The sequence below is a fragment of the Antechinus flavipes genome, chromosome 2 (genome assembly GCF_016432865.1).
Source record: "Antechinus flavipes isolate AdamAnt ecotype Samford, QLD, Australia chromosome 2, AdamAnt_v2, whole genome shotgun sequence".
Lineage (NCBI taxonomy): Eukaryota > Metazoa > Chordata > Mammalia > Dasyuromorphia > Dasyuridae > Antechinus > Antechinus flavipes.
The window spans coordinates 611,240,816-611,267,845 of NC_067399.1; the positions used below are offsets into that span (position 1 = coordinate 611,240,816).

General features: G+C 34.1%; 1 protein-coding gene across 2 annotated transcripts in view; it reads left to right on the forward strand.

The window, feature by feature from the left end:
- The window catches only part of PLCE1 (phospholipase C epsilon 1), a 307,874-nt gene that overhangs the window by 201,999 nt on the left and 78,845 nt on the right, over positions 1–27,030 (forward strand). For both annotated transcript variants that reach the window (XM_051981681.1, XM_051981682.1), the window contains exons 9-16: positions 2,768–2,885; positions 4,029–4,185; positions 10,345–10,467; positions 10,566–10,702; positions 14,505–14,743; positions 15,557–15,618; positions 15,714–15,879; positions 18,094–18,201. In XM_051981681.1, the coding sequence (XP_051837641.1) occupies positions 2,768–2,885; positions 4,029–4,185; positions 10,345–10,467; positions 10,566–10,702; positions 14,505–14,743; positions 15,557–15,618; positions 15,714–15,879; positions 18,094–18,201 (1,110 nt within the window). The remainder of the gene's footprint in view (positions 1–2,767; positions 2,886–4,028; positions 4,186–10,344; positions 10,468–10,565; positions 10,703–14,504; positions 14,744–15,556; positions 15,619–15,713; positions 15,880–18,093; positions 18,202–27,030) is intronic.

The window sequence follows — 27,030 nt, forward strand, 5'->3', positions numbered from 1 at the left end:
TTGTTTGAATATCAAGATAGGCTTCCTTTGGGAGGTCCTTGAAGGAACTTATTTCTTTGAAGGCAATTAGGGGTTTTGAGAAATGTGGCCAAAGGAGTGCTCTCTAGGGATAGGGTCTAACCAGTATAAAACCATTGAAACTTGAGTCTCTGGTAAAAGGAACAGGAAAAAGGCCAATATGCCTAGAGTCATGTAGGATAAAACTGTAAAGGTAATTGGGGGCAGTTGTGAAGGCTTTCAGCACCAAACTGAGAAGTTTCTATTTTATCCTAGAAATAATATGGAACTTTTGAAATTTATTGTGCGTGAGGGAGGGGTATCATAGTTAGACCTGTGTGTTAGGAAAATCATTTTGGCCATTATTTAGAAGATGGGTTAGCATATGAAGAAATTAGAGGCAAGAAAACCAATTAGGAGGTCATTACTGTAATATAGGTGAGAAGAGATAAGGGCCCAAAATGTGGTGGTACTTGAATAAATAGAGAGGCTGGTACAGGTGCAAGAAATGCTGTAGAAGTAAAAAGCAACAAAATCTGACAACTCCTTGGATATTCACATCACGTATTCACATCTAATAACAGAGGGTAAGAGTAAGGAATTGAAAACCATGCTGAGGCTGGGAACACTATGACTTAGAGGAATTAAAATGCTCCATTTAGAAGATAGGTATATGTTGTGATCTAGTTCAGAGATCTGAATCGGTCCCTGTTCGGGCGCCAAAATGTGGTGAGCTTTTTCTTCTCAAAACGCAGCCAGGTGATAAAAGTTCAGATCTTTTATTATCTCCAATATAGCCCGGTTAGCCTAGAGGCCTATCTCTCTGCTTGGTTCCAAGAGCTCTCTCCGAATGTTGCCAAATCCAAAGGTTTTGTCCTTCAGCCTCTGCCTCTGCTTTCTTCAGCCTCCAGCCAGCTCCACTCTTCATGTCATTCCGGAGAAATCTCTCCAAGAGCCTCTGTCTGTTTCTTTTATACAAGAGGGAGGAATTGTGGGATACGAGAGAGAGGGATTATGGGTTTTCTCCCATAGTGCTCTCTGGCCCAAAGAGCTTCAAGGGAGGTGTGAACTCAAAGTTACAAAGTTTACTTTGTGAAGCTGGCATACTTGTGGACTCCAATGAGTAAAGGTGCAAACACAAGCCTTGTCTTGATTAGTTCTACTTAGTACCTTGTTTCAGGTTCTGGCCAAAACATCTTCTTGTAAGATTAGATCAACTCTAATTAGTTAGCAGTTAGTAAGGATTCCAACAGGTATATTTAAGGGGAAGATGGTTCTGTTTTAGACATGATGAGTTTGAGATGCCTTTGGGCCACCCTATTTGAAATATCTAGTAAGGAATTGGTAATTCAGTACTGGAGCTCAGAAGAGAAACATTAGCTGGATGTGTAGATCTGAGAGTCATCTGCAGAGATGATTAAACCTATATTAGCTGATGAAAAGCCACTGAAAGTTTATCAAGAGAAGAAAAGACTTGTGCCAAAACCTTGGATTGTACCCACCATAAATGGTCGTGATAAGAATGATGTTCCAGAAAAGGAAAGTATCATCAGACAAGTATGAATATAACCAAGAGAGAACAGTATCCTAAAAAAACCATAGGAAAAAAAAAGAATAACCAGGAAGAAAGGGTTGTCAGCCATATCAAAATTAGAGTTGTCAGGCATGAGGACTGAGAAAAGCCCATCAGGTTTAGTCAGGTAAAAAGATCAGAAGCCATATCGTCAAGTATTAGAAAAAAAATTAAAATGGAGGCATCAAATATAGACAGTTTTTATAGGAATTTGACTAATAAATGGTGGTATTATAGAGGAGAAAATAAATTATAGAGAAGTCATAGTATACTATGAGATTTTCAAAGATGAGGAAAATTGAATATTTTGTTGTATGGCAAAGAAAGAACAAGAAATTGGATAGATAAAATTTAGAGATAGAAAAAGAAAGAGACATTTTGCTGGAGGTAGAAGGGAAACGAGTTGCAAAAAAGCACTTCCCCTCTTTGGGGAACAAAAAAATACATTCATAGAATGTATATTCATAAAATCTAACTCTTGATATTGTTTCCCTTAGAAACAATCTCATAAATCATGGTTAGTTTTCAAGGAGGTGACACAAATCTGTCTAATAATATAATTACAATAGTGTTTTATAAGCTGTTACAGATTAAGCCAAGAAATTAATCTCCATATATAAAACTTCCTGTTTTGTAAATTCAATTCAGTTCAATTTATTAAACATTTATTAAGAACATACCCTGTGCAAAAAGATACTGGTGATCCAAACTCTCTTGAGAACACAAACATTACTCTCAAGAGGTTTACAAAATGAATGGATAGTGAGAGAAAAATGTATACAAATAACTATAATACAGGGGATCATAGAATCATAGGTTTAGTACTGGAAGAGACTACAGAGATCATCTAGTCTCCTCATTTTCAGATAGGACAACTGATTCCCAGACAGGTTAAGGGACTTGGCCAAGGTCATACAAGTAGTAAGAGCACAACAGGAATTGAGCCCAAGTCGTCTTCTAATTCCAAAATCATCCCCAGTCATGAGGAGATAGAATAATCAAGAATATCTCAAAGAAAGAGTTTGAAAGACTTCTTGTGCAATAGAAGTCCACCTTTAAAACAAAGACTGTGGAAGGCCATGATGAAGATTCCAAAGATGACCTAAGCTTCAAGGAATGGTCTAGCAAGGAAAACTGGGATAGACTAGACATGGTTCCAAGGAAAAGGAAGAGAAATATTCTGTATTCTGTTTCCAGGGTGAAAGTGGAGAGGCTACTGATGATGAGATGGCCACACGAAAGGCAAAAATGCATAAGGAGTGCCGTGGCCGCAGTGGCTCAGATCCTCAAGACCTTAATGAGCAAGAAGAATCAGGTAAAAGCCATGTTTTCATTTTCTAAATCTAGGTCATAGTTGATTTTTAATTTTATAATAAGTAGAAATTTTGTTTTGTATTATTATGCTACCTTAAAGTACTTTATCTCACTAAAATAGGCCAAGTTTTCTTTTCTATTTAATGTAGTTTACCCAAAAAAAATGAATAGTTGCATTAGAACTATATTAACTTACATTATCTTTCCTTTATTGAATGTAGAAAATGTTCTTTTGATGATAAAGGACACTTGTCATAAATCTTGGTTTCATTTTTTAACAGCTTTTCCCCAAAAACACATACAAAGATAGTTTTCAACATTTGCCTTTGCAAAATTGTATGGTCCAAATTTTTCTCCCTCCCTCCCCTTCTTCCCTTTCCTCTAGAGAGTAAGCAGCCCACTATAGATTAAATGTGCAATTCTTCTAAACATTTTCATATTTTTATGCTGTGCAATGTTGTGCAATCTGATCAAAAGAAAAAAAAATGAGGAAAAAAAAAAACAAGTAAATAAACACCAACAACAACAAAGGTAAAAAATAAATACTATGCTTTGACCCATATTCAGTCTTCAAAGTCCTCTCTCTGGATATGGATGGCATTTTCCATTCCAAGTCTACTAGCATTGCTTTGGATCATTTCATTGTTGAAAAGAGCTACACCCATCACAGTTGATCATCATGTAATCTTGTTGTTACTGTGTACAATGTTCTCTTGATTTTGCTCACTTCATTTAGCATCTAGGCTTTTCCGAAACCATCCTGCTCATCATTTCTTATGGAACAATAATGTTCCATTACCTTTTTATACATAAATTATTCAGCCATTCCCCAACTGATGGGCATCTACTCAGTTTTCACCTCTTTGCCACAACAAAAAGGGCTGCTACAAACATTCTTGTATATATAGGTCACTTTTCTTTTTTAATAATCTCTTTGATATACAGACCCAGTAGAGACACTGCTGCATCAAAGGGTGCTAAATCCCTTTGGTTTCATTTTTAAAAACACATATAAATTTAAAGATAGCCTTTAAGAGGGATTCTGATTTTATATTTGATATTATGGGATTATTATGAAATGCATATTAATGAAATATATAACCTGTGACAGTGTTTATATATTTTCCTTCCTATACTTTTATAGATCAGAATGTTATTATTAGTCCTTGTAATAATCTGCCATCCAGGAGAGCCAATTCTTTGACTACAGCTGGATCTCCTAACTTGGCTGCTGGAGCAACCTCACCAGTCAGACCACTTTCCTCTCCTGTATTATCACCTTCAAATAAGAATCAACCTAAGTAAGGAAATTTTCTGTTGTAAAATAGATATCATTTAATTGTACTTTTTTGTTTTTTAGATTGTTCTTTTTGAGATGACCCTGTACAAATTCGATTCACAAATTTAAAAAACTAAATTCCCATGTGTTATTAATTTATTTCATTGAGAAAAGCTTCTTGATTTTCCTAAGTATATATTCTTCTGTATGCCTGTGGTATCATGTTTTAAGACTAATTTTACTAACCTACAAAGATGTGATAGAGATAAACTAAGTTTCTAATTTCATAATGCAAAATAAATCATGTGATTTCTCTCAGTCATTCAGTACAATTACTTATAGGTATGTTATATGTATAATATATGCAATACTTTGCTCATAGTTTGCGTGACTAGGAGATTGAGTGGTGAAATGGAAAGAGCATTAAATTTGGAATTTGAGGACTTTTCCCTTCTTGCCAGAAATCCCCAAAAACTAAAAAGAGAGAACAAGGCAAACAACTTGGAGATTTACCAACTAAGGCTTTGAGATTTGCTGGTTGGAGAACCCTAGGTCCAAAATTCTAGGGCTGTCTATAAAGTAATGAGAAAAGGATTCTGGCAGGTGGTAGCAAAAATAATGTCATCTGATTTTACTTTAAACTTGGGACTCAAAATAGTCTTGATTCAGTACCATTTCATTAGATTTCACATATATGTACACATGCACATCCAAATATACATAATGACTTTTTAAATCAATCTAACATTGATTTTAAAATTTTTTAAGTAATCAAATGAGTTAACTTAATTTTAGCTATTATCATTGTGAGCTTAATCATGAACAAACACAATTATTTCAGAGTACAAAACAAGAAAGAAATTTGTTTAAGGACTATTAATTTCTGATCCACATAGTTCTTTTTTTAAATAAGTATATTGGATCAGGGATAGGGACTGGACTTATGGACTTAAGGATATGGACTTATTAGTATAGAAAACTTCCTCTACCATTGTAGGCTAGCCCCTTCTGTGTAACTGAAAGCCCTAGAGAGACATTTTGTCCATTGTCCTCTAGGCTGTCATGTGGACAGAACTGGGGGGAAGAATGGGACACTAAGACTTCTGACTCCAGGGTGGGAGGTAGGGGAGAGGGAGAATGAGAGACAGAGACAGAGAGTCATTACAGAGTGAGAGAACACTATCTATAGATATCATTGTACAAGACAGGAACAGTTCTAGTATTTGTGTCCCTTTCTGCTATAATTTTTTTAAAAGAGTTTACTGATGCTTTTTTTTGCACATTTCTCAGTAACCAAAAATTTATCTCTGTCCAAACAAAAAGTCTTTGCTTTTATCAAAAGTTTTGTTTTAATTTTTTTAGCTAACTCATGAGAACCTCAGGGTGTCACAAAACCAAAGTAAAGTCTCACTTCACTATACATTTTTAATGTTCTTGAAAAGTAAAGCCTTTTAAGAAAATATTTAAATAATAAATTACATTTTTTCCATTGATTAGTTTCAATAGGGAAAAAAGTTATCTCAGATACCACAAAACCCACACTTCAGTGCCCTGTGCTCTTCTGAGAACTGTCTGCTTTTAGAATGGATAGTTTCTATGCATGTAATTTTTCCACACAACCCTTTGAGGATATCAGTCAGATTGATAATCAGTGCATAAATAACTAACATATTCATTTGAAAACACATGACTAGTTAAACACATCAAAAAATTCATTCCTATTCCATTGAGAATAATTGTTGACTTTTTCAGTCCTTAGTGTTATCCCATTACTTTTCACATCTTCAGGAGAAGGCAACATCAGCAATCTTTACTTTTAGGACACAACATGTTCCCGAAAACAACATTACAGCAGTCATTGGGCATCTCAGCTTCTCTGGCCTTAGTCTTTTGTCTTTAAAATGGGGATAATAGAGGCATCCCACACTGCTTTAAAGGCAATAATGAAATAATGAATTATGAAGCATTTGGCAAACCTCAGAGCAGTACATAAATGTAAGCTATTATTCATTTCATAATCTTGAGCAAGTTGTTTCATAGCTTTAGGTCTGTGCTTCCTCCATTATAAAATGAGGTAGTTGGACTGGATGACTAATGAATTCTCTTAAATCCTAAGAAGATGGATTGTGGTAAATCTGAGTGAGCATCATCTATTTTTACCTTTGCCATTTTTGCATGAATTTACCATGTTTTGTCATTAGGAGACATTAGTATGCCAGCGAGGTGAGTGGGAGAGCCACATACATCTGGAAAATGCAGTTCAATTCTGGGTAACCCATGTTAGGAATGACATTGATGGGCTAGAGAGGAGGGCAGCCAAGAGCTATGTCAGGATTGGTTAAAGGAACTGGAAACTGTGAAAAAAAGATCTGTGGGGGAAGGGAGCATTTGACAGTTGTCTTCAAATATTTAAAAGGTAAATATGTGGAAAAGATAATGTTCTTTTTCGTTGGAGTCCCCAAGGACACAACCAGAAGCAACAAGTAGGTACAAAAAAGACAGGTCTAGAGCTGGGCTGACTAAACAGGGAATGGATTTCTTCTCCGGAGTCTTCAAACAGGTCAGGTGTGATTTGGAAAGAGGCAGAGAAGGGGCAGGCCTAGAAAAGTGATTTACTAAGAGGACACACAGCTGATGATCATAGAGGCTCTGGGGGGCTCGGAGAAGCATTGTCAAAGTCCGATATTGTAAAAGTTCTAGAACTTTGAGAGGAGGTCAAGCAGGAGACCTTCAGGGTGCTTATGGAGGAGATGGCCAGGTTTGGAGGAGCCAAAAAAAGATAAAGAGCTCCAAGTAATCATTAAAGCAGAAACAACATAAGAAGGAGGACAATCAGGAGGTAACATGAAGCCTGGACGTAGAAGAGTTAGATTAACTGTGTGACCCTGGATGGGGCATTTGGCCTTTATTTCTCTGTCAAATGGGGATCCTTCATAAGGGTGGTTGTGAGGCTCAAAGTAGATCATGTGTTAAAAACAATTTTAAGAAATTCTAAAGTGTCTTGTAAATGTTCAATATTAAATGTATATTGAATTGGAATACAGACCCGTGCTATCTGAGCAATTTTTAAAAAAAGTTTCAGCAACTTCAAGTAATGTATGTGTTCTGTAGCAGCAGGGCTCTTAGAGCTACCATGAAGAAATGTTGTGTTAATTAATGTTGTCATTACGTTATCTTACCATAATAAGAATGTTTAATTAAATTTAGCAAATGTATTAAGTTCCTTCTCTATGGAGACATACTTATTCTAAAAATGAGAGAAATATGAAGATGAGGAGTCTATTTATGGAACAGACATCTGATAAAAAAATATCCTATCTTGTTATTGAACAAATATAATTTTTGTAAAACCAAATGTTTGAACTCATACTGACCAAAGATTGCAACTTTTACAAATTTTTAAAAACTAAATTAATAGACTATTTTGACATTATAGAAATGTAGCCATGAGATGATGCAGTGTGTGTGTGTGTGTGTGTGTGTGTGTGTGTGTATCTCTAAGGTATCTCTTATTTTAATGTCTTTCTGAGAAGCATGAAGCACTCTTTTACTTTTATCACTTAAAAGCTTGCTTACTCATCTAGTTATAAATCTTTGGGAGCCTTGATTAGCCAGTTGCTTAGAGCTTAGAGTATGGACAGGATTTTCTGAACTCATGATTGTTCTTATAATTTGTCCTTAGCACATACATATTCATTACCTTCAGTGGCCTAAGAGTCAGGTAGCTGTTAGATGGAGGCAAGATCTATAATAAGCAGTTCATTATAATTAGCCTAAAGATGATGATACATATTTATAATTCTATTATTTCAGGATTTGTCAACATTTTAGTGCAAATACTAATAATTACTCTAAGAATGACTTTGGAAGACACTGGTTAGCTTAGATAGAGTAAAGGGTGGAAGTGAGTCTAAGCCAAATTCCTTACAAAAGTTACTAAAAAATAATAAAATAGTCTTAAATTTTTAGCATGCAAATCATAAAGGTACATACATGAAACACTATTTTAAGAGAATTGTTCCAATTGTGTCTTAAAATTTTTATTATTGCGAGTTTTGCAAACCTCCTGGACTGACTTTCTTTTTTTTTTTTTTAAATTTTATTTAATAATAACTTTGTATTGACAGAATCCATGCCAGGATAATTTTTACACAGCATTATCCCTTGCAATCACTTATGTTTCGTTTTTTCCCCTCCCTCCCTCCTCCCCCCCCCCCCAAGATGGCAAGCAGTCCTATATATGTTAAATATGTTGCAGTATATCCTAGATACAATACATATTTGCAGAACCAAACAGTTCTCCCGCTGCACAGGGAGAATTGGATTCAGAAGGTAAAAATAACTCGGGAAGAAAATCAAAAATCAAATAGTTCACATTCATTTCCCAGTATTCCTTCTTTGGGTGTAGCTGTTTCTGTCCATCATTTATCCAATGAAACTCAGTTAAGTCTCTTTGTCAGAGAAATCCACTTCCATCAGAATACATCCTCATACAATATCGTTGTCGAAGTGTATAATGATCTCCTGGTTCTGCTCATCTCACTTAGCATCAGTCCATGTAGGTCTCTCCAAGCCTCTCTGTATTCATCCTGCTGGTCATTCCTTACAGAGCAATAATATTCCATAACATTCATATACCACAATTTACCCAGCCATTCTCCAATTGATGGGCATCCATTCATTTTCCAGTTTCTAGCCACTACAAACAGGGCTGCTACAAACATTTTGGCACATACAGGTCCCTTTCCCTTTTTTAGTATCTCTTTGGGGTATAAGCCCAATAGAAACACTGCTGGATCAAAGGGTATGCACAATTTGATAACTTTTTGGGCATAATTCCAGATTGCTCTCCAGAATGGCTGGATGTGTTCACAACTCCACCAACAATGCATCAGTGTCCCCGTTTTCCCGCATCCCCTCCAACATTCATCATTATTTTTTCCTGTCATCTTAGCCAATCTGACAGGTGTGTAGTGATATCTCAGAGTTGTCTTAATTTGCATTTCTCTGATCAATAGTGATTTGGAACACTCTTTCATGTGAGTGGTAATAGTTTCAATTTCTTCATCTGAAAATTGTCTGTTCATATCCTTTGACCATTTATCAATTGGAGAATGGCTTGATTTTTTATAAATTTGAGTCAGTTCTCTATATATTTTGGAAATGAGGCCTTTATCAGAACCTTTAATTGTAAAGATGTTTTCCCAGTTTGTTGCTTCCCTACTAATCTTGTTTGCATTCATTCTGTTTGTACAAAGGCTTTTTAATTTGATATAATCAAAATTTTCTATTTTGTGATCGGTAATGGTCTCTAGTTCATCTTTGGTCACAAATTTCTTTCTCCTCCACAAGTCCTGGACTGACTTTCTATATCTGAAAGGTTGCTATGAGTTATTAATAATAAGAAATATGACAAAAGAAATATAAATCAAAATAACTGAGTTTTGAACTCATATATAACAAATTAACAAAGATTATAAAATTTGAAAGTAGTGTTGGAGGGATTACCAAAAGAAAGAATCCTAATATACTGATAATAGAGTTATGAATTGGTCTAATCACTACGGAAAAAATTGGAATTATGTTATAAAAGTTTTGTTTAAACTGTCCATATTTCTGACCTAAGATCTTACTACTAACCCACATACCAGGTCAAAGAAAAATCCCACATACACCACAATATTTATAACAGCACTTTTTGTGGTAGAAAAGACCTGGAAACAATATAGAGATTGTTTCTTATAGTTCAGTAACATTGTATTACAATTATGAAGGGGCATGGATTGTCATGAACAGAAACAAAAAATAAGATACAGAATGACCATATTTATAAAACAAAAAGATTCCTCCAAATAACTTGAATGTTGTGTAAGTTATAATGAGCAAGTTTGGCCAAGGAAAAAAGTAGAAAAAAATTATCTAGCTCCATTTGTTATAGAATAAGGAGATTGTGGGTATGAATTATTACATTATGAGTAAAATGTAAACTAGTTTTTCCAAATTCTTTTTCCCCCTTTCTTTTCTAAATCTTTGTTACAAGATCTATCTCAGTGGGTTGGAAAGGAGGAATATATTTAGAAATCATAAGATATCAATAAAAAGTAAGACTAGTTAAAAGATAATCTATGCTAAAATGTCATTGTCTATGTTTTGAATAATTATAGTAATTTCTTTATTCTAGTACATGGAGCAGCAGTAGTTGGCATGGCCGAGTTAAAGGTGGACTGAAGGGATTTCAAAATTTCATGGTTTCAGATAGTAACATGAGTTTTGTTGAATTTGTAGAGCTATTCAAGTCATTCAGGTAGGACATAATTTGTTTTTCTCTTTCCACATCAGAGCTTTTAAAAAGTACTAATTACAAAGCATTTTTATTATTATTATTATTATTATTATTATCAGTGTACGAAGTCGAAAGGACCTCAAGGATCTCTTTGACATCTATGCTGTACCCTGCAGTCGATCAGGCTCTGAGTCTGTCCCACTCTATACAAACCTGAGAATTGATGAAAATACCAGTGGCCTTCAGCCTGATTTAGGTGAGTTCTGATATTTAAAAAAAAAAAAAAAAAAAAAAAAAAAAACCTTGAGATAACAAAACTTATCCTTATTTGAATATATGCTAAAATTTAGTAATTAATTCACAGAAAAAGTCAGACATTCTATTTCAAGATATTATTGATATATGTGAATTAAAATACTCAGAGAAACAACGTAATACAGAGTGTTATGCTGGAAAGTAAGAACATCTGCATTCAAATGTCTTTTCTAATACTTACTGGCCAAAGACCATATTATTTAATGTCTCTGAGCTTAAATTTCTTCATCTGTAAAAAAGAATCATAGTAATAATACTATTTTAAAAGGATGTTGTAAGATTCAGATGTGGTCATGAAATCAAATACTTTGCAAGTTCTTCAGTGCTATATAAATGTCATTATTATTTGAAGAATAATATAATAAGCAGCAAAGATCTTAAATGTTATTTAATTGGTCCCTTGCCATCAATTAGCCAGTCAACAAGCATTTATTGAATACTTAAAAGGCAATTAAGATGCAGATGCAAAGAATGAAACAGTCCTTCACTGTCAGTCTGAAAACTCAAGAAGATTTTAATATCTAGTCCAAATCCTGCCTTTAATGATAGCAGTAGTAATAATAATATTAGCCAGCATCTATATGGAGCTTTAAGATTTGCAGAGCACTTGATCTGTGTTGTCACATTGCCCTCACAATAGCTCTGTGAGACAGGTGCCAGTATTTTCCCTATTTTACAGATGACAGGAATCTGAAAGCCCACATGTGATTGGTCAAGGAGTAGAACAGGTAAGTGTCCAAGGGGAGACTCAAACCCAGGTTTGTCCTGACTCCACAAATTCTAGTTTTCTGTCCACTAGAGCACCTTGTCTTGATCTCAGTGGAAAGAGTGATAAATTCTTTCCTTTCATCCTCCTTACATTATATATATATATATATATCATATAACAAAGCACTTTACATACAGTATTGTCTTTTAATACTAAGTCTTTTTTAATCTGTTTTAAGCAGGTCCTCCCAGGGACCATTTTATAAGTTCCTCGTCATAGGACGCTGGACTTGGAGTCAGGAAAACTTGGGGTCAGATCCCACCTCAGACACTTACTAGCTGTGTAAACCCTAGTAAGTCAGTTTTACATAATCTCTCCGTGCCTCGGCTTCCTTATTTGTAAAAGTTAGGTTTTCACACTGATAGCAGACAGCAAGCATTCCTTAAACATTTACTGTGTGCCAGGTACTGTGTTAATCAAGGTGAGAAAAGAAATACAAACAAGAGGAAAGAGAGCCCCTATTCTCTTTTTTTTTTTTAAATAAGTTTTTATTGATAGAACTCATGCCAGGGTAATTTTTTACATTATCCCTTGCATTCACTTCTGTTCCGATTTTTCCCCTCCCTCCCTCCACCCCCTCTCCCAGATGGCAAGCAATCTTTTACATGCTGAATAGGTTACAGTATATCCTGGATACAGTATACGTGTGCAGAACTGAACAGTTTTCTTGTTGCACAGGGAGAATTGAATTCAGATGGTATAAATAATCCGGGAAGAAAAACAAAAATGCAAGCAGTTTATATTCATCTCCCAGTGTTCTTTCTTTGGGTGTAACTGCTTCTGCCCATCTTTGCTCAATTGAAACTGAATTAGCTCTCTTTATTGAAGAGATTCACTTCCATCAGAATACATCCTCAAACAGCATCGTTGTTGAGGTATATAATGATCTCCTGGTTCTGCTCATTTCACTTAGCATCAGTTCATGTAAGTCTTGCCAGTCCTCTCTGTATTCATCCTGCTGGTCATTTCTTACAGAACAATAATATTCCATAACATTCATATATCACAATTTACTTAACCATTCTCCAATTGATGGGCATCCATTCATTTTCCAGCTTCTAGCCACTATAAACAGGGCTGCCACAAACATTTTGGCACATACAGGTCCCTTTCCTTTCTTTAGTATCTCTTTGGGGTATAAGCCCAGTAGAAACACTGCTGGATCAAAGGGTATGCACAGTTTGATAACTTTTTGAGCATAGATCCAAATTGCTCTCCAGAATGGCTGGATGTGTTCACAATTCCACCAACAATGTATCAGTGTCCCTGTTTTCCCACATCCCCTCCAACATTCCACATTATCTTTCCCTGTCACTCTAGCCAATCTGATAGGTGTGTAGTGGTATCTCAGAGTTGTCTTAATTTGCATTTGAGAGCCCCTATTTTCAAGGAACTCACATTCTAGTGAGAAAGAGGCCCCCAAAAGGCAAAGAAGGTGGGGAAGAAGGCAGTACCCATGTGAAGGCACATTGTGGAAATTCCAAAAACTAGAAGCTGAGTCAGGAAGCAGGACCAAGCTGGATTCCTTCCCAAAATGAAAGTTCCAGGAAGAATTCACCAATGGGAGAAGGAAGACTGAAGGAGTAGAATAATGTTCCAAGGTGAGAAGGCAGTTGAAGCATGGAGCCAAATTCAAATGACCTGTGAAGGTCCTCTCTACCTCTAAATTTGTGATACGTTGCTCTTCTTTGGATTGTATCCAGATTCAAACACAGTTACTAAATTGAAGATATTATTTTGCTAAATTAGGATTACTTCACAATTTCTACAAATTATTTAGCTATTTATATATCTAGTCATAATGATTTTTTAACTTGGCCAGTGTTCTTATTGATTTATTTAATTTTCATCCACTGTGATTCTCAGATCTTTTTCTATGAGATATTCTCTCTATATATAACAACAATATGGGAATATTCTGCATTCTCTCTTGCTGCAAAATATTATGTTGTGTAGCATGTTCTCATGAACCCAAAACCATTATGGCCTTATTTAAAACAAAGAAAGGAGTGCAAATTGAATTCATACTCATTTATTTGTTCATTTTTTTTTACTACTGATGATTTTAGTCATTGATATTTAGTTTTTAAAAAGCATTAAGAAACTAGGTTTATTTCTATTTCTTTTCAAAGAGCTTCATTTGGATGATGAACATGATTGGGCCAGATGATTTCTTTTTTCTCTTTAAACACATTGGAAGGAAGGAAGAGAGGGAGCAACAAATGTTTTATTAAGCATGTGCTACATTCTGTCAATTCATGAAATATGCATAATTATGTTTTAATCAAATTTATTACTTCATTTTAATAAGGTAGATAAATTGTGATTTAAGATAAATAGAGTTGTGAAATTCTATTGTGAATAAATTGTGAAAGTGAGATAAATAAATAGAAAACAAAAGAGAGAGAGAGAGAGGCAGACACAGATAATTTCCATATATTTTTTAAAATAAGTGGTTTTCACTGAATGCCAAACTCCATGTTCTGCTAACATTCTCTCACTCAGTTCTTGACTCATACTTTTTGCTGTTCAGGTGTTTGCAAGACATTCCCACTAGAACATAAGCTCTTCAAGAGCAGAAACTGTTCAATTTTGTTTATTTTTCCCACAGTACTTGGCTTATAGTAAGCATTTAATAAATGTTTGTTGAACTAAATTTGGACCAAAGGCCCTATAGTTATCCTAGAGTTTTAAAGAACTAACATTGCATTCATTTGGTTAACTACCTAAAAAGGGTTGATTACTTTGTGGGTTGAATGCAAATCTCCCTTCCCTCACTTACTTGGATGACCTCATGTCAATCAGTTAATTTATCTGGATCTCATTTCCCATCTTTACATGAGAGGATAAGATGAAATGATTAGTGAGGTCCCTCCAGGTCTGAATCTATGACCTATGAATTCAACTTCTCAATCAGTTTTGTGAAATTAATTGGGTGTTTCTCTTCAGGTTTAATGTGTTGTTTTTGTTCTAGATTTGTTAACCAGGAACGTGTCTGACTTGGGCTTGTTCATTAAGAATAGGCAACAGTTATCAGACAACCAGAGGCAGATATCTGATGCCATCGCAGCTGCTAGTATTGTGACTAATGGTTCTGGAATAGAAAGCACCACGCTTGGTGTCTGTGGGGTTGGCATATTAGAGCTGAATGACTTTTTAGTGAATTGCCAAGGGGAACACTACACTTATGATGAGATCCTCAGCATTATCCAGGTATGTGTATTTGAGTCTTTTTTCCCTCACTAGAATCTCAGAGGTTTTTTTAAATTTCTCACCAGTCTCTATTCTTTCCTACAAAGTTCTGTAGTGTGGAGGGAAAAATAAAAACCTCTTAAATACCAAGCATATAAGCATACCTTTCTTGGTCTTATCTATGATTAGCACAATTCCTGGCACATAGTAGGCACTTAATAAATTTTTGGTGACTATCTAACCAACCTCTAAGAATCTGTCCAAATCCCAGAGAATGTCTTCTTATAAGCACATGTTCACAGTTAGAAGTAAATTAAAATTTAACCATATTTGAAACAGAATTTATAGATTAAATTAGCATAAAAAATCAAAGATAAGCAATCTTACATGCAATAAATTTTGGACTGAGTGCCCACTTCTGTATAACGTGATTAAATCAAACTCAGTGTGATCAGTCCAAGTTCATTGATCAATAGCTAGCAGTTAGATATAACTATGTGGTGTGATAATTGACATTATTCAATCAGAACTGCTACATGCAGTAATTTAAGTAAAAAGTAATAAGGGCCTGTACTATGAGATAACTGTGAATGAAGATAAGAGGTGAAAGTTTGGCTAAAAACCTTTTATAGATTCTGATTTTATTTTGCTTTTCTACACTCATTCTTCTCTAGATTTTTAGAGCAGAATATTAATGTAATGAACTCACATACAAATTTTCTTATTAAAATAGTATATGTTACAGTACATATTTTAAAGAATGAATTAAAGTTTTTGGTTCCATTATGCTTATTCTAATTGTTTCAAATTATGTGGTCTTTATGTCCCCTACAGAAATTCGAGCCTAGTGTGAGTATGTATCAGCAAGGTCTAATGTCATTTGAAGGATTTTCCAGGTAATTGATTTTTTGTGATTATTTCTTCTTATCTAATAGTTGCATGGAGTTTGTTTAGCTAAATATTAATGGTAAAATATAATGTTTTGACATAGGTTTCTGATGGATAAAGATAATTTTGCTTCCCAAAATGATGAATCACAGGAGAATGTTAAAGAATTGCAGTTGCCACTATCTTATTATTACATTGAATCTTCACACAACACATACCTCACAGGACATCAGCTTAAAGGAGAGTCCTCAGTGGAGCTATATAGCCAGGTATACAGAATTTAACTTAGTTCATGGTTTTCAGTATGAGACTGTTTGTTTATTTAAACCAAAGATCATTTAAATTGACCTTGAATTCTTTAAACATGTTGTATATTCTAAGCCATTGCATGTCAAGTCTAAACATGTGTGGGAAAACTGTTTATGCACACAGTTGTTTCCAGCATTTTCCCTGATTCATATTTAAGCGTTATTCTTTAACAAAAAAAAGACATTTGTTGTAGATTCATGGCTTTTAGATACTAGCTTGTCTGCCCTACCCTTCTAAAATTAGACTTTCTCATGGGAAAAATATCTAATAGCTTAGCTAAATGTTAAATAAATCATTATATTATAGGGGCAAAATAGAAAATGAAACTTTACTAAAATTTGATTCAAAGAATATTGTTTGTTTTGCCTCATAATTTGTTAAGCAATCTATTACTACATTAACTGATTTAAAAAAAAAAAAACTTTTGTCTGGAGAAGACTGCTTCAGTACTGCTATGTGACCTTTAGATTTCTTTATGCTCTCTAGGATTCCTTCTAGCTTTAAATTATCAGTGACCTAAGATCTATTTATATAAAATCATCTAATAAAAAATTTTGTATTCCAAACCTGACTTTCTATTAATTTTCATTATAAAATTAAAAGCTGTGTCATCAAAGAGAAATAAGTTATCCTAACACATCAAACCAGAGCTGATGTGTTCCTTACTTCCATTTGCCTATAGTAGCAGCCACCAGAACACTGAAACTGGCAAAATTTGTCCTAAGTGTTCAGTCTTCCTCCTCCAGTTACCAAAGGAAAACAAGCTACCTTGACATTGTGAATTAAAGAAAGGCCACGTTTTGTAATACAGTGGTTGTCATCTGTAGGATGAAGTGCGGGTTTTTATTTACGCTCTTACTTCCTTCTTCTCCTGCATGTGCTGGGAGTTTTCTTCAGACAAACAGCACTAATGAAGCAACTGTGATATATCCTGAAGGAATCCTGCCCTAGTCATCTTGATGGTCAACGTTTACATTTCTGAGTGATGATTTCTATGGGCCCTCAGCAGGACTCTATTAGTTCTGGTTGAAAGATGAATGTCCTCTGCCTTAAATTCCTGAGGACAGGATAATTTCTTTACAAGGCAGCCCTGGTTTGCATGTGAAAAGCTAGCCCTGGCCTAGTTAAAGCATTTAGAGGTCAGGGACCTAGAATGCTCTTTCAAGGTTGGCTTTCATTAGCCTCCTAACTAAATTACATTGTTTTGATTTCCTACTTACCTGTCCCTAGTAAAACCAAAATAGAGAATGGGCAACACCAGTCACACAGGAGTTTGGCGTTTCTTATGGACTTAATAAACATCTGTTCCTTAAACAGAATAGGAATGCTATATTCAGCACTTTACCACAATGTCAGGGTGGAGGGAACTTGTTTTAGGCATACTGTTTCCAAAGGCAACCTTTTGCTCCTAGTCTAGGGAAAGGAAAGAAGTGGCTCTGTGTTATATCCTTAGTCAGTTTTTAAGAGCTTTGTTAGTAAAATAAATAGAACAGCAAAAGGAAAATTTTATGTGGACATCAAAATTTCATTTCAGTATCTCTGAGTATCAATTTTATCCTTAGGATTAAACTTTTCTTGATATGGAAAGAGACATCATTGACACTTACCAGCCATGCCATTCAATACAAGATTATTCTCTAACATAAAACTAGGAGTATTTTCATCATGTTCCAGAATCTTAAAGGTTCTATCACACATTCATTTATATGAAAGTTGCACCTCTGAACAAATCAGAGAAGTAGCCAAAGCATTTGCAACAAAAGCTGTACTTTATAAGGATACCTTAAAGTACATATTCTAAATTCTTTAGGATTGGCTGGCAAAGAAGGTAACTTTGGGCATTACCGTTAACTTCCTTCTGAAATAAATGCAGCTATTTAACTAGCTGAAGCTATTCTCTATATTATGTAGTTTATTCTACTCTTTTAAGTGAACCAGCCATGTCTAATTAAATATAAAGTCCTATAATTTATATTTAATAATAACTGAGTTTTAAAAGAGCATTTATTATATAAAATCACAATATTAATCAACAGGTGTGATGGGGCAGCCAAAAAAAGCTAATAAGGACTTGCATTATACTAGGAGTCATAGCACTCCCAAGCTTACTAAGACCACATGTGATGTTAAAGATGTCTTCCATTACTAAATTCCATGAGTTTATGATGTTACAGGTCCTCCTGCAAGGCTGTCGGAGTGTGGAATTAGACTGTTGGGATGGTGATGATGGAATGCCAATTATCTATCATGGACATACACTTACTACCAAGATTCCCTTCAAGGTAAATTTACTTTACCGTCATCTTCAAATGAAGTCACAAAAAGTATCATCCATGTATCGTGTGTGTGTGTGTGTGTGTGTGTGTGTGTGTGTGAGAGAGAGAGAGAGAGAAGAGAGAGAGAGAGAGAGAGAGAGAGAGAGAGAGAGATGAATTGGGATTAAGTGACTTGCCTAGGGTCACATAGTTAATAAGTGTTAAGTATCTGAGGCCAGATTAGCTCTAGCAGGTAGTCTGGTGAGATGATTTATATACACACATATATGAGATCCAACTATAAAATAATAAATTATTCTATACTATGTAAACTATGCACAATAAAATCTCATCACTTTATAGTTACATTTCAAATGTAAGATTTTAGAGTAGTTCATATAATATCTTTGCAGATTTTGTTTTGTAGAATGTTAGGTTATTATGTAACTGTAAGACATAATTCAGAATTTTTAGACCTGCTTTGAGTGTAAAGATTCTGACCAAAGTGTTTCCATTTTCATTGTGCTAATAATTATCTACCTTAAGATGATTTTCTTGCATTTTGATAAGCACAGGTCCTATTTCCTTAACAGGTATTTAAATACCCTCAGGGCAAGGATTGTGTATCTCTATAACATAGTGCCTTTGCACATTGTAGAAACTCAATAAATATATATTGATGGGTTAAGCTCAGTAAAATAATAATTCTTTCCTATGGTATATAGATATAATTTGTTGCAACTATCACCTACTTTCAAGGAGTCAGAGAATAATGAATGATCGAAGATTTAGAGTTGAAAGAAACTTTAAGGATCATCTGGTCCAACCCACTAATCTTATGGAAGAGAATTTGAGCCCAGAGAAGTAGAGTCAGTCACTCAATTCAAATCTTGATCTGCTTTGTAATGGTGGGCAAATCATTTGGTCTTTGGGAGCCTGTTTCCCCCTATATAAAATGAAGAGAATGGTCTAGAATAATCTAGATTACTTCTAGTCCAGCTCCAAATCAATAATCTTTATGAGACAATTAAAAAAAGAACTGGATTAATCAAAAAGTAAGTCTAAAATTACTCATTAGCCTGGGCTGAGGGAGAAGTTTTTTCATAAGGAAAGCAACTACTTTACTAAAGTCTACCACTATGTTGCTTTTTGCTTCCAGTTCACACTCATGAACCCCACTCTGCCCTTCCTTACGAAGGCTACAATATGTTATAGAACACACTTGTTCATTCCACCTTGACTTTCATCCCAGGTAGGTCACATAGAGTCTTTGGGTAGAGTCTGGATATCATTTCATTCCCTTTTCTAATCAAACATCAGAAAACTTTGGAGCAAAGATGTTTTTCTTTTTCTTAGGGAACAAGACCCTACAAACAAATCCAGGAGTCAATATCTCCATCTCTAATTATGGGCTGCAGACTAATTGCCTAATTATTGCTTGATAATTGCAGACTTTAGTTTCTCATCTATGAGTAGGTTGAACTAGAGGATCTCAGATGTCAACATCAACTCTGGATTTATGATTTTATCTTCTCCTCTTAACTCCATTCTTATAATCAGCTGCCTGCTGGACATTTCTACCTAGATGTATCTCAGCTCAATGTTGCCAAAGGAAGTCTAACCTCATCTCTATATTGAGCTGTCACCAGATAGCTTCATCCCATCCAGATGTCTGACAGGGTCCTTGGGATCTAGATAGGGAAGACATCCTGCCATTTGCCTTACTTCTGTTTATACATCCCATTCACCCACCCTCACTCTACTGCTTTTTACCTCTTTCTCAGTAATTAGTAGCAATCCTCTGCAAAATGGATCAGATCCCCTCTGAATCCCAGTAATTCTGAATCATAGACTCCCTTCCCTAGTCTTGACCTCTTACTCCCATTAGTACTTTTGTATTAACTTTATCCATACATCATCATTGTCCAGCTCCATCCTCCACTTCTGTTGTATCCTGCAGAACTCTTATTCTACTTTTTATTATAATTCCCTATAAATCTACTCCTCTTCCTGTTTTCTCTACTTCTGCAGAAAATATCACCTTTTATTCACTCTTGGTTCATAATCCCAAAATAACTTTGACTATATTCTTCTTCATTCTCCACATCAGTCTCTTGTTAAATATTGTTGATTTTCCTCAAAATCTCATCTTCTGTCTATAGTCTTTCAAGTCTTCATCACTTTTCACTCTTGCAATAGACTTCTGATTTCCTGTAAACAGTCCTCTCTAGAATTCATCTTCTTCACAGATGTCAAAGAGATAGTCACTCCTCTACTGAAAAGAACATAAACAGGTAAATAAAAATAAACAAGCTCTTCTTCTTTACTCTATTTCAAGGAAGAGACTACAACTAAATCAATTTCTGCTAGAGAAGAGCAGCCTCAGATTTAAGTGAAGGTTTTTTTTTTTTTTTAAGCCTCTCCTTTTTTCTCCTCTTACAAAGGAAAGGGTTTCAACTAAGGTCTGTTGCTGGAGAAGAGAACGTTGGTGCAATGGTAAAGGAAAATGAACAAGTCAAAATCTTAACCCAAGAAAGGGGAGATTCTGACCCAAAGAAAGATTCCTGAAACAAAGGAATATTTTGCCCTTTGATCTGATCCCCAGAATGGGGAGAACCCCAAGCCCTAGCAATAAAAATGAGTAAACAAAAAAAAAATAGTAACAAAGGACTTTTGTAATGCCAGGAATGACCAAGACACAAATCTAGAAAAGAAGAGTAATTCAAAATTACCTACAATCAAAACCTGAAAGAAAAAAAAAACAATTTGCCCACAAAAACAAATAGAAATCTTTGAAGAAGTTATGCTAAAAAAATTTTAAAAGATATTTTAAAAGAAATAAGGCTATTGAAGAGAAACTTAACAAAACAACTTAACAAAAAAGGTACAAAACCTTAGTCTAGTAACAAACTCCCTAAAAATTAAAATGGACCAAATACAAATTAATGACTTCAGAAGACAAAATTCTTAAAACAAAAAAAAAATTCTCAAAAGAATGAGAAAATAGAAGAAAAAATATATCAAAATTAAGTGGCCTTAAAAACAAATAAATAATAAGAATAGCTAATATTTTTGTAGTATTTACTCTGTGCCAGGCAGAGTGCTAAGTACTTTGCAATTATTTTCTCATTTGATTTTCACAACAACCTTGGAAGATAGGCACTATTGTCATACCCATTTTGAAAATGAGGAAACTGAGACAGATAGGTTAGGTGATTTACTCAAGATCACATAATAAACAATTAACTATCTTAACTAAGAATGTGAGTGGAATAAACTCACCCATAAAATAGAACAGGTTAGCAGAATGGATTAGTAATCAAAATTCAACAATATATTCTTTACAAGAAACAAACCTGAAACATAAAGCATCACATAGTTGAATATAAAGAGCTGAAACAAAATCTATTATGCCTCAGCTAGACAACAACAACAACAACAAAAACTAGGGATAGCAGTTATAATTTCAGACATGGCAATAACAGAATATAAGCTTAATTAAAAGTAATAAAGAGAAACACTACATACACGACAAGTGGATTTCATTACTTAACACACACACACACGCGCACACACACACACACACACACACACACACACATATATCCAATGGCTAAATTTATAAATACTTAAAAGGAAAAAATAAATAAATTACAAGGAGAAACAATAAAAATTTATTAGTACTGGGAACCTCAAATTACTCCTAGATAATGGCCCTAGATAACTAGCCAAAAATAAATATATATTAAGGTGCTGAATAGAATTTTGGAAAAATTAGACTTGATAGACTTCTGGAAATTATGGGATTGAATTAGAAAGAAGTATACCTATTTCTAAGTTTTTGATGGCACGTTTGAAAAAAGTAAACCTCTTAAAATATAAACACCTTACATACAAATTCAGAAAGGCAGAAATAGTCTACACATTTTTTACTGACTATAATGAACTAAAAGTTATATTAAATAAAAAGCCTCAGGAAAAGTATTAAAAGTCCACAAGAGACTAAGTAACTTAATTCTAAATAATTGGTAAATCATAAAAGTTATAGGTAATTTCTTTAAAGATAACAACAAAACAACATACCAGTTTTTTGGGTTTCAGCCAAAGAAGTCCCAAGAGGAAAAATTGTATCTCTAAACACATTTTATTAAAAATAAGAGAAAGAACAGATTAGTGAATTAGAAATAAGTAAAAATGCTCTCATTAAATAACAAAATAGAAATCCTGAAAATCAAAGATGAGATTAACAAAAATGAAAGCAAAAAAAAAAAAGAGTTGGATTAATAAAGCAAGGAATTGTGGGGGTTTTTTAAGCATTTATCTTTGGGCAATTTGATTAAACAGGAAAGAAGATAGCCAAATTACCAATATCAAAAATGAAAATAAATTCACAACAAATGAAAAATAAAGGATACTATTAGAATCTATTTTACCCAGCTAAAAGCTAATAAAACTTACATGAAATAAATTATTATTTACAAAAATTTTAAATACTTAAACTAACAGAACAAGAAATAAACAATTGAAAACTACTCAATATCAGAGGAGGAAATTGAACAAGCCATAAGTAAGCTTCCAAAAAATAACAAAGACCAAATGGAATCAGAGAATTCTATCAAATGTTCAAAGAATAATTAATTTCCATAATACTATGTTGTTTGTAAAAAGAGTAAAAGAAGAGATCCTTTTAAATTCAATATGGTTTTGATCCATAAATTAGGGAGAATTGATAAAAAAAATTATAGATGCAGATTCTTAATGTGTATAATTTTAAAATTTTTAAATAAAATGTAAGTGAAGAAGTTAAAACAACATTATCATAAAAATTATATACTTTGATCAGCATAGCTTTTGGTGGGAAAATAAGATGGGTTTAATATTAGAAAAACTATAAAACTAAATGACAACTTTAATAACAAAATCAAGAAATATATAAAGCAGTAGATGAAGAAAAAATGCCATACATGGTTTTTACACTAGAAATCATAGGGATTATCATTTCTTAAAAATGATAAAACATATATCTAAAACTAAGAGCCACCTTTATATGTGTGATATGACAATCCTTTCCAATAAAATCAAGGGTGAAGCAATGGCATATTATTTGGCATAATACTAGAAATACTGGGTGTAGGTAGCAAGAAAAGAAAAGAAAAAGAAGAGGAAAAGGAGGAGGAGGAGGAAAAAGAGGAAGAGGAATAAAGAAGAAGAAGAAGAGTAAGAGAAGAAGGAGGAGAAAAATACTAAGGGAATAAGCAATAGTGGATAAAAGACAAATTTATCAGTTTTTTAGATGATAATGAAGATGATTTACTTAAAGAGCCCTAGTCAACTAAAAATTAATTGAAACAATAAATAACTTCAACAGACCTAGAAAATAAACCCATACAAACTATAGCATCTTCCTATAATGCCAGTAAAATCTAGCAAAAAGTTAAAACAAAAAATTGCATTTAAAAAATATCATATTTTTTAAATATTTGGGAATCTACCTTCAAAGATGCACTTGAAGACTATATGAGTAAAGCTATAAAACACTCACACAAATAAAGGTAAACCTAAATAATTGGAAAAATGGGATGCATCAAAATAAAAATGGCAATTTACCTATTTGAATTTCTATGCCTGAAGGGGAAAATAGAAAAGAAATGAGAGCTATGGAAGAAAAAATTGGAAAGGGAATTGATAACTTAGTACAAGAAGTACAAAAACCTTAACTAAGCAACAAACTCTCTGAAAATTAGAATATATACAAATAAAAGCCAAAGAGCAACTCCATAGGACAACAAGAAATATTAAAACAAAACCAAACAATTAAAAAATAGAAGATAATTTAAAATATCTTGTATCAAAAAAAAAACTGAGCTGGAAAACTGATCAAGGAAAAAGAATTTAAGAATCATTGAACTATTTAAATGTCATGACCAAAAAAAGAGCTTAGACATTGTATTTCAAAAAAAATCACAAAGAACAAAAGTTCTCATAGAACCAAAGAGAAAAGCAGAAATAGAAAGAATTTGCCAATTACCTGAAAGAAACCTCAAAATGAAAATTTCCAGCAATAACATAGCCAAAATCCAGCATTTTTAGGTCAAAGAAAAATGTGCTGCAAATATCCAAAAAAAAAAATTTTAGTACTGACGAGTCACTGTGTTTTCCCACCAAAAGCTATGCTAATCAAAGTATATAATCTTCATCATAATGTTGTTTTAACTTCTTCACATATTTTATTTAAGAATTTTAAAATTATACACATTAAGACTCTGCATCTATATTTTTTATCACACACACACACACACACACATACACACACACACACACACAAGTCCAGATTACTCAACATTGTCAAGAAATGGAAGTCTGGAACATGGTATTCTAGAAGAAAAAGATCTAGGCTTTCAGCCAAGAATGTTATTCCACAAAGCTTGCTATAATCCTACCGGGACAAAATATGGACCTTTAATTAATAGAGGATTTCTAGCATTCTTGATGAAAAGACCAGAGTTGTGTAGAAACTTTGATATTTAAACATTGGGGTCAAGAGAAAAAAAAAGATGAGTTTTTTAATATAGGGAGATGTTATATATTATCATCCCAAGTCATAAAGGGAGCCTAATTAGTGGATTTAAGAATGCTTCTTTATGACTTGAACTTACAAGAAGGATGGAAAGGAAAAGAAATAGGAATATAATGGGAAGGGAAGAGAAGGTTAAGATAAGAGAATAAAAATCTATACAAACATGAAGGAGTTGTAAGGACTAGCTGACATTTGAACATCACTCTCACCTGAACTGGTTAAATAAATGAAGAAAATATGTACACAACTTGGGTACAGAAATTCTTTCCAAAAAAACAGGGGAATGGGAAGAAAAAGAAAAGGGAGAAACTAAAGGAGAATATATTAAGTAATGATTAGTCCTAAGCAAATTAAGAACGTATAGAAATATTTATTATCTTTTTTGAGGTGACAAAGAATGGAAACCTGAAGGAATGCTTACTAATTGGCGAATAGCTAAATAAGTTACAATGCATGAATGTGACAAAATACTCATTTACATGTATGTTGTATCCCCCTTATAAAAATGTAAGCTCCTTGACAATAGGTACTCTCAGTTTTGCATCTCCAGCAATATATAGCTTGACACATCATAATAAAAGTTTATTGTTTGATTCCCCACTCAACCCACAATCCCCCAAATATTCCTATCCATTCTGATATTTTATGTTTCCAATTATTTACATGTTATCTGCGTCACTAGACTATAAACTGTTTGAGATTAGATACTCTTCTTGCTTTTTTTGTATGCTTAGTGCTCAGCATACATTAAGTGCTTATTTAAAATCTTATAGATTACTTGATTGGTTGAGGATGCTATCACTTCTCAGTCATTCACATTTGGATGTCACCCTTGAATCTATTTTCTCTCTCTTACACCTTACATTCGATCAATTGCAAATTCCCTTCAGTTCTATTTCCATGACATCTCACCCTTTTTCCTTCTCTTTCTTTTTCTCCTTTTTCTTTTCTGCAAGTCTCCTTTATATATTTGAGAGAGTATTTCCAATGGCTCCTTATTGCATTAAGAATAAATATAGACTCTTCAACCCAGCATCTAAGGCCTTCCTCAAAAAATCTATTTCTTAGGGATAGCTAAGTGGTTCCACTGGAGTCAGAAAGAACTGAGTTCAAATCCAGCCTCAGACATTTACTAGCTTATGTGACCCTGAGCAAGTCACTTTATTTGTGTAAAACAGGGATAATAATGGTACCCACCTTAAAGGACTGTCATGACTATCAAATGAGATGATAATCTTAAAGTGCTTAGCATAATGCCCAGCATATAGAATCTCTCTCTCTCTCCCCTCAACTTACTTTGCCAACCTTACCTCAGATTACTCCACCACATTCATTCCACCTAAGTTAGACTAATTGTTCTCTGAGCTCAACATTCTATTTTCTACCTCTTTGCATTTGTACAAACCATCCCCCATTCTTTGCCTTATTCTGCTTCAAATCTCAGTTCAGATGTGCCTAGTCCTGCTCCCTTGTCCTCCCCCCCACATTGTTAGCACCTTTGACCACCTGAAGTTATCTTATATGGCAGCTCAGATGACTTCTCTGTGTACATGTTGTGCCCACCCAGGAGTTATGTGATCTTCAAGGTAGTTACTGTTTGCGTTTTCTGTCTAAGGCAGTACACATGATACTTACATGGTAAACATCAAGTACTGAATTTGGAATCGCTCTGAATCCTGCCTCAGATGATAGCTTGGCAATTCATAACTTCTTTATAAAATGGGATACTAATAATAATATACTCCATAATAGTGTTGTGAGGATCAGATGAGATGTATTTAAAGTGCTTTGCAAATCTTATGTTACTAATATATTCTAATTATTAATGATAATAAATTCTCTTGAAGTTGTCAAATAGCCAGTTCATGCATTCAGCTTGGCCAAATGATTGACTGTGGATAGTGGACTCCACAAAACTGCCTAGCAGTTTACAAGGCTTTCAAAATTTCTTTAGTCACTTTGGCAGTGAAAGCTCAGTTTTTTGTATGACTTTCAATAGGAGTAACTCACCATTAACACAAGAGATCCCAAAGGGTTTTAGCAGTAGCTGCCCCAAACTTTTTCCCTTCCCTATTGATACTACCTTCATCACCACTGCTACCACTACCACCATCCTGTGGGTATACCAATCTACTGCCACCATTTCCAATGTTTAGAATCAAAGTAGCATGTGCTAAAGAGGTTTTTCCGGGAGGAAGTATACTACCATAATACCAATCGACACTTTCAGGGCTATGTCACTGTCACAATTTTGGACTACTTTGAAGATAGTCAGGAGG